The following is a 10,643-nucleotide window of genomic DNA, read 5'->3' as shown; positions in this document are numbered from 1 at the left end:
GCCATCATTGCATGCAGGCTGCAGCTCAGGCTGCTCAGAAGCAGCAGTCAGTATTTTTAGAGCTATAACCATAGTTCTTTCAAGTGTCAGCTCTTTGGGTCATACATGTAATTTAAACAGTACATTTCTATTCCCTGCTTAGATGGATGTAACTGTCAGGAACATTATTTCTACTGATAATTACAAATTTGACATTCATTTCCCATGAATACTCTCTACTATTTGCTTAAAACTCACCTCCATGCATATGATTGCTGCCAAATGTTCTCTTATCAAAAAGCTGAGGCAGAAATGTCACATCTATAAAGAACACTCTTGGAATGGTGGGGCCTAATATGATTTTCTGCTGCACAAAGCAAAGACCAAGCAAATGAAAAACAAACAGTGGGAAAAATGGGCAGCCTGAAGCCTCTTGTGTGGACTGACCAGGGGAGAGAGCAATCTTGATACAAGGTAGGGAAAAAGCTGCTGCTGAAGGAAATGTCCCTAAAAACATCCTTGCTGTTTAATTCACCCAGCTCTCCTTCTGATATCCATTCTTGGGTAGACAGACTTTTGGGACTAATCCCCCTTTTTGGGGGTTTTACTGATTACCCAAATTGCTTCTCTTATGCTCTCAATTGGTAGCTCAGCAGGAGAGTTCAGTGAATATATATTTTTCTTAAGGTATCTAGTTTCTTCTCAAGAAATTTGGATGAGAATAATCTAAATCATATGAATTAAACCTGAAACCAGCCTTAATTGCCCAGGTCCCTGGTGTCACATAACCAACACCACAATGCATTCAGGCCTTTCCAGAACTTATGTTGCTCTCAGAATCTCAGCCAAAGTCTTCAAATAAAGTCAAAATTCCTAGAAGACTATTTTGAAGTCAATTCAATCAACATGTTAAATCTTGAGCCAAACATGATTCTTGGTTTTTAGATCAGGACTGTGCCCCTTGCTCAGACCTGTTTTCCACAGGTTGCTCCTCTAGCTCTGAAGCCATCAGGATCAGAGATTTATTTTTCCCTTTCTGGAGGGCAGGAATTCCAGTCTCTCACTAGCACTTCTCAATCAACTTCAATTTAAAAAAAGCCAGTGAAATTAAGAGAAACACCTCACTACTCACCTCCCACAGTGTTTAGGCTTCATCACCCAGCTCAGCTGATCCTTCATTCACACACTCCATTCAACATCCTATTTTTTGTTTAAATCCAAACACATGTCCACACACATTCCAAAAAATTTTACCCATCTTTTGGTTATTTTAGTATTTTTTTTTTTTTATACTCAATTCTTTTTAATTTGGCTTTATCCTTGCAAACTCAGGATATGTTTGGTTGTTGTGCTCTTCCCTCCCACCCTTCCCTTTTACTAATTTTGCATATATTTTAATAAAATGTTCTCATATATTTGCTGTATTTTTTTTTTTTTTTTGTGGACAAAGTGTAAGTGAGACAAGGATATTATTCACAGCCACAGAAACATAAGAAAGTAAAAAGGATTTTTCCCTTTTCCAGTGAACAAAAATGACCTATGTACCCTTCAGTGTTTCCAGGTTTCCTTGGAAATGTATTTTCCCTTGCATTGTGCTTTAGTTTTTGTGGTGATGAGGGTCACCCAGTGCTACTGGAAAACCCAGCACCTGAGGCAAAAGGACAAACTCAGCTTTGCCTTTATGATTTTGGCTTTCTCTGCTTTAGGGACTATGTAGAAGGGCCTGAACGATGAGTGAGTGAAGATTTACAGGTGCTGCTCCTCCTCTGGCACTGCTGAAGGCAGCACAAACTGCAGGTCAAGCTAAACAACCCAACACATCCCATTTTCCAGCATCTGCTGAGCCTCTGCCTCTGGTGAAACATCTTCCAAGATGGAAATCCCAAAGGGAGGACACCTGGACCCTGCACCCACCCTCCACCTTTTCAGTGGAGGGATCAGTTTTACTCCCCAAGGGCTGCCATCCCCTCTTGTCCTCCAGCAAAGCTCAGCACAGGCTGCAGGAATAACTCAACATAAATCTGGCATAAATCTCAACAGAAGAAATATCTTTTATCTTTAACCATTTACTCCCAGTATAGGAATAATGGTAGCTCTTTTACATTTACATATAACTCTCGTTTGTTTGTTTGCTTTGAATTTTTTTTTTTTTTTTGTATGTCTCTTTGTCTTGGCACCTGCATAGCAGAAAACTTGACAGTTCAGTACAGAAGTTTGCCCCTCTCTCTGCTCCTCCCTTTATTTCCTCTGCTGCCCCTGAGGACTTGCAAGCAACACCCCCAAGGTCAAGAGAGAGTACGGTGTTACCCTTTTATGACGGATTATAGAAATAACAAACATGCCTGACAGTTTTATACAGCTGCTAGAACGGGTTTAGTTTTCAACAAATGAAGAATTTCCTTTTTTTTTTTTCCTCTTTTGTATATTAATTACATTTTACAAATCTTATTTTTCCCCTTTTATTTCCTTTCCCCCCACTCTTCCTTCTTCCTCTTTTACGTTTTTTTTCCTCTTTCTTTTTTTCTTTTTTTTTTTCCTTATTCCCTTTTTTTTATGTGTGTGTGTGTGTTTGTTTCATTTTTTATTGGTTTTTTTTTTTTTTTTTATACAGCAAAAGGATCAATCACCAAGGTGTCCATTGCTAAGTCCAGGGTTAGCAGAGTTTGGCTGTCATCTGGTCGGACTGTTTGAGGATCTCGGTGTTGTACAGGTCCAGGGCGTGGTTCACTCGGATGATCTCGCTGTTGGTGAGCTTCAGGCGGTGCTTGAGCATACAAGAGAACAGATCCAGCTGCGGCTTCCCCGGGGCCACCGGAGGCGCCAGGCGGTTGATTCGGTCCCGAATATCCAGCAGCAAGAGCATGACGGAGGAGGAGGAGTAGAACTGCCCGCCCTGCGTGTAGGACTGGTTGACCTGCTGCACGGCGCTGCGCAGGAGGTCGGCGTTGAAGCGCAGGCTGTAGCCGTAGACCTGCACGTCCGAGATCTTGATGTAGAACTGGCGCTTGGTGGGGTCGGAAAGGTCCACGGGCCCTTGGCCAGTCTCGTTGCGCAGGAGGGAGGGCAGCCGAGTCCGGCTGCGTAGGTAGATGTGCACGGTCTCAAAAAAGGTTTTCCACCGGTTGCCCAGCAGCAGGGTCCAGTTGTAGCACTGGCTGTTTTGGAGGCGCATTTTCTCCCAGCGCGGGTAGCCGTACTCCCCGAAGGGCATGTTCCAGCCCTCCGAGTGGCTCCCGCTGAACGGGTTGACGTAGACAAAGAACATGGGGTCCAGGCTGCTGTTGCGCATCTGGCAGATGCGCATGGACATCCCGATCACCATGTGGATGAAGTCCATCCGGTTCTTGTTGCTCTTCAAGGTGAGGGACATGCGCTTGCGCCACCGCGGGTCGAAGAAGGTGTCCAGGCGGATCTCGTTGCTGATGAAGGTGGTGTGCACGTACAGGCGGGAGTCCATCTTCTGCAGCAGGTACTTCAGCTCCAGGTCCTGGAAGTCCAAGTCCGTCTCAAAGCTGATGAACTGCTCGCTCCGCTCCGAGTCCACGTTCTGGGGCTCGCAGCGGCCGCGGTAAAGCTTGTAGCCCTTGTTGCACGAGCCGCAGAGGGAGATGTTGGCGAGGCTGCACATGGCACAGCTGTTGTTGCCCCCAATGATGCAGGGGATGGGGCGCTGGCACAGGCTGGTGCCACCGTGGCAAACGCAGCTCCGTTGGCTTTCCAGAAAGGTCCCCCAGAACCCGTTCTCGTTGCAGTACAGCAGGGACTGGACTCGGGTAAGCCACTCCTGTATCGTCCTGCAGGTGGGGAGAAGGAAGAATTAGCACTGTAGGGCCTCACTGGGACTCGGTGTTGGCATCTTGCTGGAGCTACAGTGTTTTCAGAGATATGTCTGAGGCAGAGCTCTCGGAACATCGATGCCCTGCTGTGGCATCTGGGAGCTATTCCAGTCTATTTCTAGACTGAATCTTTAATCTGCTGTTTACTCCTTTGGTGATGAGCAAAAGCCTTCTAAGAAATTGCTACCAGTTAGAAATGCTCATACGAGCTCTCTCTCTTCACTCTGCTCTAGGAGCCAAGACAGGCACTTTGTCCTGTGTCATGCCAAGGATCCCAGTAGTGCCACAGTGACATGGGAATGGAGCTGATCAGGCCATTCCAGAGGCTGTGAGGCTATCAGATATCAAAAGGGCAGCAGAACTCCCAGGCTAGCAGGAAAAAACTGCCCTTTGTTGGCAGTTGTCCCCACTGTCTAAAAACAGACCCATAACAGGACAGGCAAAGCAAGCAGCAACCTCTGCTTATGGTGCAGAGCTCAGAACAGTAGAAAGGAGGGTGGAAGCCAGGATGCACAGAGACAAAGCTGCTAAAACTATTCCTCCTTAAAAAAAGGACAAAAAGACTGCTGCTAATTAACCACCTCCTCTCCCTTAAAATCAGCCCCACTCACCCAGCCCTGGGCCCTACCACTCCCACAGCTGCTGTATCAGCACCTTCAACCCCACATCCTGCAGCCCTGGAAAATGACACCGCAACCCAAATTCAGTTTTGCACAACCCACTTGCCACGTTGCCTTGTTTCCCCCTTTTCCCATTCCCACTGCCCCAGGAAAGCTGGGCACAGCAGCTCCTTTCTCAGCAGCCCTCAGCAGAACCCTCTGTACAGCCGCTGCTCCCTCCCCTCCGCCTCCCCCCGGCTAATGAATACTTCATTGTCTCCTCTGGGCAAAAAGTTCTTGGTAGTGCTGCAGTGAGAGGACTGGCTAATGACAAATTAGGATTCAGCCCCTGTAGAACGAGAGGAGTGATTATGGACAGAGGCTCTCAGAGCTGGATTAGTGAAATTCATGGCACCTGCATCGCCTGACCTCCGAATAATCATTAAGCTGTAGGCTGTATCAAAGAAGGCATTAAATGATACAGCAGCAAAGAACAGCAAGATGATTAGGGGGAGGGAGCCAGTGGAGGGATGAGAGTGTAAAACAGAGGAAAGCACTAGAAGGAAAGAAATTATCAAGGAACCGAAGCAGAAGGTTGGGAAAAAAAGAGAGGAAAATGTGCAGGTAAAAGGAAAAATGAGAGAGAAACACAGTGGGCAGGAGTAATGGGTGGAGAAAGGGAAAAACTGCAACAGCAACAACTGAAAGAGACCAGGCAGGAATGAAAAGCAGCAGAAGAGGAGTAAAAAGAAGGGGGAAACAGGATGAGGAAAAAAGAAAGGTCATTAGAAGAAAAATTGGAGAGTTGGATGTGGGAACAGATAATTTTCACGTTCTTCCTTTGGTACAGGGTCTGTTTCCCCTATTCCCAGGCTAGAGGAGCTCTTCTGCTGGAGGAAAGGACAAGGTTGGCTGGGGAGTTTGGGAGCAAGCAGTGAACTCCATCTGCTGTAGAGGGAGACAGTGACAGCCCTGGTCCCTAAAAATGCACAGGGCTCCTCAATTCCTGGGAGAGTTCTGCCTAGGAGGGGAGGGGACAGCACAGCACAGTGTGACTGCAAAACACAGCCACAAGCTGACAGCAACAAGCATTTCCAAACCAGCCCAGGGGGCTGAGGATGCTTTCTGCTCATAGGTGAATTTCTGCTCACTTTTCAGCAATGCAAATATGTTTTCACCCATGTGAAGCCTTGTGCTTCTTGTTTGGAAAGCCAGTCAAATGCACCTGGATTTGTGCAGTGCTGGATTGATATTTTACACAGGTTTTAGGTGTTGATAATGCCCCTGAGTTCCTGGGCCAAGGACTGCCAGGCTATAGCAGGGGACACAGCATAAATTAAAGTAGGTGACCACATTCTGTCCATTCTGGGTGTTTTCAGTCTTAGGAAAAAATCACTGGATAGTTCTATCCTTTTTTGTACTAGCAAAAAAGTATATATATACAACAGCAGAACAAAATGGGAAAGAAACCTCAGCTGATGTCTTGCAATGGACACCAATAAATTTCCTGTTCCCCAGATGAACTTTGTGGAGGATGGGAGGTTGTCTTTTGTTTTGTGTGTATGTCTTAGCTTTCAGCAGAGACACAAGTAGGACTAAAAAAAAAACAAGAAGAAAATGAAACAGGAGACTACCCACCATCTGCTGATGGCAGCAATAAAGGATGCAATTAAATAAAAATGCAGAATTCAGGGCAGAGCTGGGCATTGACTACAGACATGACAATGGGAAGTGTGAGAAAGTGAGAGAGAAATAAAGTGGTATAGATCACTAAATCACCCTGTTTTTTCTTGCAACTGGGCCATGTTAAGAATATACACAGGATCAGCCAAAGCCCTTCAGCTGACAGGAAACAACTTCTTAAAACACCTCTCTGGTGGCTCAGGCTGATGGCATTGAACCTAAAAGGTGTCAGAGCAGGAGGATGCTGGAAAAATCCCCTGTTTAGCACCTGAAAACAGTACCAGAGCAGCCATTGATTTTCATTAAATACTCCCTAGGGAATGGAATATTTAAATATTTAAATATTTAAAGTATTCCCCAAGGGTGGGAATCCCCAGCCCTGGAGGTTTCCAAGGATCTCCTGGATGTTCACTCACTGCTCTGGTCGGGGTGACAAGATAAGGATCAAGCACAGGTTGGATTCACTGATCTTGGAGGTTTTTCCAACCTCAATGATTCCATGACTCTAAAGTGAAAATAAATATGACATGCAGACCAAGCTCTGAGTGAGAATTACTTTGCAGGGTTTTCTGACTGGTGCTCACTGAATATGTGGCTCCCTGGCAATTCTGGGGACAGGGAGCCAGACAGATTTTTGTCTTTTATTTTCAAGGGAAAAAGGCAGGGACTTAAAAAATTTCCTTTGCAAACTCACCTTTCACTTTCCAACAAGCACTAGCTGCTCTGGGCATACTTTTGGATTTTCTGTATGGAACAGTGAAGTAAAAAATACTGGGTTTTTTTTTCTCAGCAGCTGTGAGATGTATTTTGGCTGCAGGCCAGAACATGTATAACCCCTCTCTCCATTGGATGTTATTTCTATTTTACATCCAGTGCTTTAAAATAAAACTACAGGTGATCATTCGACCTTGAAGTTTTATTAACTGAGGAGTGGTCTCCTTTTTAAACCAACAGACTTGCCTCTGTTTTAAACCTGTAAACTTTCCTGGGTTTTGACAAAAGAAGTACAGATCAAATATCTATATATCAATATCTTTATCTATATTTCTATAGATAACATATACAGATATGGATATATAGATGTATATATGGTATCTAGATATATAGATGATATATAGACATATAGATATATAGGTGTATAGGTATATAGATATATAGATACATAGGTATATAGATATATAGATATATAGATATATAGATATATAGATATATAGATATATAGATATATAGATATATAGATATATAGATATATAGATATATAGATATAGATATTTCTGTCTCCTTAGCCATTGCAAAGGGTCATGGAGAATCAGCCTAATTGCCAGAATCCCTACTCTTCCTTTCTTATCTTCCTTTTGGAAGCACCACCTCTTCCTTTCCCTGAGGACAATCAACAGCAATCTCATTTCTTTTTTTTACATTGCCTTTGAATGTATAATGAAGGCTTGCAATTATGTGTATTAAAGAGAGAGAGGCTTGCTCCTAATAGAACCATGCCATCCTTTCAAAGCCACTGGCATGCTTGATAAGCCTCTGTCATTCTGTACAGCAACAATTAGAAAATGAGAGTATTTCCCAGCTCTGTGAGGAGAAAGATGGGTTGCACCTCTTCCACTACAGAGCTGCTACCACACTGCTCCCCTGCCTAGCTGCAGATACAGAATGACAAACAAGAAAAGAAATGATAATCTGCCTGCTGATGTTGACTTAAACAAATCAAGCACATCAGTCAGTTAAAAAACCCATCTGCCATCATCCATTCCACCCTCCTTCCCCCAGATTTCATTGTAGTATTGGAGGCTCCCTTTCTGCTTGGCTGGGTTTTTAAAATAGATGATAAATGCTGGAGACATTTGTCTGAATGTTTTGGAGCAACCTGGTTGGATGGAGATTTCCTTGCTGCTGCTTCATTTTGTTGTTGTTGTTGTTGTTGCTGTGACACAACTAAAAATTCCACGTTGGACATGTGGCTCCTCCAGCAGCCTGGTCAGAACAGCTCAGGCAGTTGGCAGGGATGGGCCAGGTTTAGGAAGCTCTCCAAAGACTTTATTTCATAATCTCTTACATTTAATAGATATTTCTCCTCATCCCTAGTAAGTCCATCAAATCTTTGTCTAGAAACATGAGATTTCTTGGTAATTAAAGAGGTGTTAAGCCCTGGAAGAGTTTTCTGAGCTGCACAGTGAGGAAATAAAAAGTCAGTGTATTCAGCAGCCAGGATGGGAGCAGTAGACAGCAGTCAATCTGTCAATTTACTCTTGAAACTGAATATTTAGGTAATGAAGGAAGAGGACAAACAGTTTCTCTCTAAATATTAACTTGGCCTCACCCTTCCAAGAGAAGCATGGAAGAAGAGGCACTCAGACTCTTTTTCCCTCAAGATTTTCTGAATTGCTTCAGTCCAGACAATGTAGAAAGACACAACAAGATATGTTTATTAAAATCCAGACATGCAAGTCTCCAAAAATGACTTAAAGCAAACTCAGCTACAGGTTAAGGCTGAAAGGAGCCTGCAGGAGGGATTAATATATATCAATAGTTGCTGTAGCAGTAATGGAAAATCTGCTCTCTCCACCTATAATAACCTTGCCAGGCTTCTGCTCAGTGAGGTTTTACAGGTTCATGCTGCATCTCACAGCAAAAATGTGATGTATTCCAAGTGAAACTAAAGCTTCTCCTTTCACTCTGGAGATACTGAGGAGCACAATCCAAAAATGGACCTTGTGCTCCACATGTCTCCTTTAACAGCAAGTGGAAGCTGAAAACTCAGCTGTGGATCTTGAGAGGAAAACCACAAGAAAGCAGCTTAATCTGCAGAACAGACTAAATGTATTCTTGCAGGACTTAAAGAATAAGTGATGCCCTTCCCCTGGGCAGGCAAAACCACACACAGAAGGGATGTGAGCATAGCCAGGAATGTGACAAAATTCCAGGAATTCAGCAGGAATTCCAACCCGCTCCCAGATTTCCCGTTTCCCCCCAAACACCTGCACCAACACAACCTGCTGGCATTATCCTACATCCCAAGCTGAGCTCCAGCAGCCCCCCACACAGCTCCCCAAGGCTGAGGAAGGATGGAATACCTTTCCCTAGGCAGCTGGTGGTTGGGGTTGTGCCGACACCGGACACTGAGGCCGAAGAGTTTGCGGGCAGTGCGCTGGATCTTCTGGCGCTGGGCTTCCAGCGAGCTCTGCAGCAGCTTGTAGCGGCTCTGCAGGTCCCAGTCGTTCCCCCAGTGCTGGTGGATGCTCCCAATGGTCAGGAAGTGGTTGCTAGGTAGCCTTTTCATGAAGGATTTAAACTCATCTGGAACACACACAAGAAATGCGTGATATGGACGTTACCGAGGGAGTTACGAAACTTTTTGCTAAGAGCAGTGATGGACTGAGCCAGCAGCTCTGCCAGGGGAAGGTGATGAGCATTAACTCACTGGTCTGTCACTCTGCCCCAGGAAGGCACTAATTCCATGGCTGTTGCTGCTCTCATATAGGGGAAAAATCCCTATAGCGAATAAACAACACACTTAAAGTGTACAGGGTGGAGAAAAAAAAAGAGAAATTCCTTGCAACATGAGGTTATAGTCTAAGGGTTATAAACAAAAAGCTGGGAGTTGTAATCATTGTCAGTTAAAGAGTTCTCATTTACATTGTTTTTCAGCTGCTCCTGAAATGCTGCTTGTTGTTGAAAGCAAAGCATTTTGCTGTGTAATTAAAAAAAAAAAGGGGGGGGAACAAAGCTTCAAAAATTCCCCAGAGGAAAGGTTTGGATGCTGTTGAAATGTCCTGCTTTCACATTTTTTAAAAGGTGCATTCTGATTCTTACCTCTCATTTAACTCCATTTGAAGTTAAATGAGTTGCATTTTGTAATGAGGAAAATAAAATAAAATAGTTTGCAGGGCTCGGGTGAGAACAAAAGGTGCCAATTTTAGCCAAAGGGAACAAATCCAATTGATCGAAAAATATATTGCTCAATGTTGCTGTTTGTTGTGTTTGTTGTTTTTTGATCATTTTATTTCCATTTTATTTTGTTTGATAATGAAAAAATCTCCCACTGTTATGAAGGGTTTGTTTGAGAGGCATTTTTTTATCACGATCAGAAATTCTTAATAGAATACTGTTATTCTTAATAGAATACTGTTTGTGCTTCTGATCAGCCTCTCCTTCCTACCTGAGAAGGGTGGTTTGCTCAGACTCTGATTACCAGGCTGGGACATCCTCAGATGGGAAAAAAAACAGATGGTTCCAACTTTCTCAGGGGAAAATAACTCAATTTTTTGATGCTAGAAAACCATATTTGACACAGTGAGACCTTGAGAAATGCAATGAGTGGGACAATGAGAACTCCATAAAATGTAATAACAACGAGAGCAATGTTTTGTGCCAGGAGAGAAAAAAGCCACTTTTCAGCACAGCCTTGGGCACAATCAGCTGAGGAAGGGCCTGGGGGCTGGGGTGGGTCAACATCCTGTTCTCACTGGGAAAAAAATTCATACTGGGCTGAGTCCAGCTGGTTGGGGAAGCACCTTTTCTTGACACTGCTACACCT

At 44.0% G+C, this 10,643-nt stretch overlaps 1 protein-coding gene across 2 annotated transcripts in view; it reads right to left on the bottom strand.

Annotated features, from left to right (window-relative positions):
• Positions 1 to 2,001: 2,001 nt before the first annotated feature.
• The window catches only part of BRINP1 (BMP/retinoic acid inducible neural specific 1), an 87,311-nt gene continuing 78,669 nt past the window's right edge, over positions 2,002 to 10,643 (bottom strand). The window contains exons 7-8 of one of the 2 annotated variants that reach the window (XM_079324325.1): positions 9,181 to 9,403; positions 2,002 to 3,773 (exon numbers count right to left, since the gene is read on the bottom strand). In XM_079324325.1, the coding sequence (XP_079180451.1) occupies positions 2,633 to 3,773; positions 9,181 to 9,403 (1,364 nt within the window). In that variant the 3' untranslated portion in view covers positions 2,002 to 2,632. The remainder of the gene's footprint in view (positions 3,774 to 9,180; positions 9,404 to 10,643) is intronic. The other variant, XM_079324326.1, reaches the window with a different exon arrangement.

Source organism: Erithacus rubecula (assembly GCF_903797595.1).
Source record: "Erithacus rubecula genome assembly, chromosome: 21".
Classification (NCBI taxonomy): Eukaryota; Metazoa; Chordata; class Aves; order Passeriformes; family Muscicapidae; genus Erithacus; species Erithacus rubecula.
Note: the sequence above shows the minus strand (reverse complement) of the source record. Positions and strands in the feature narration are given on the sequence as shown.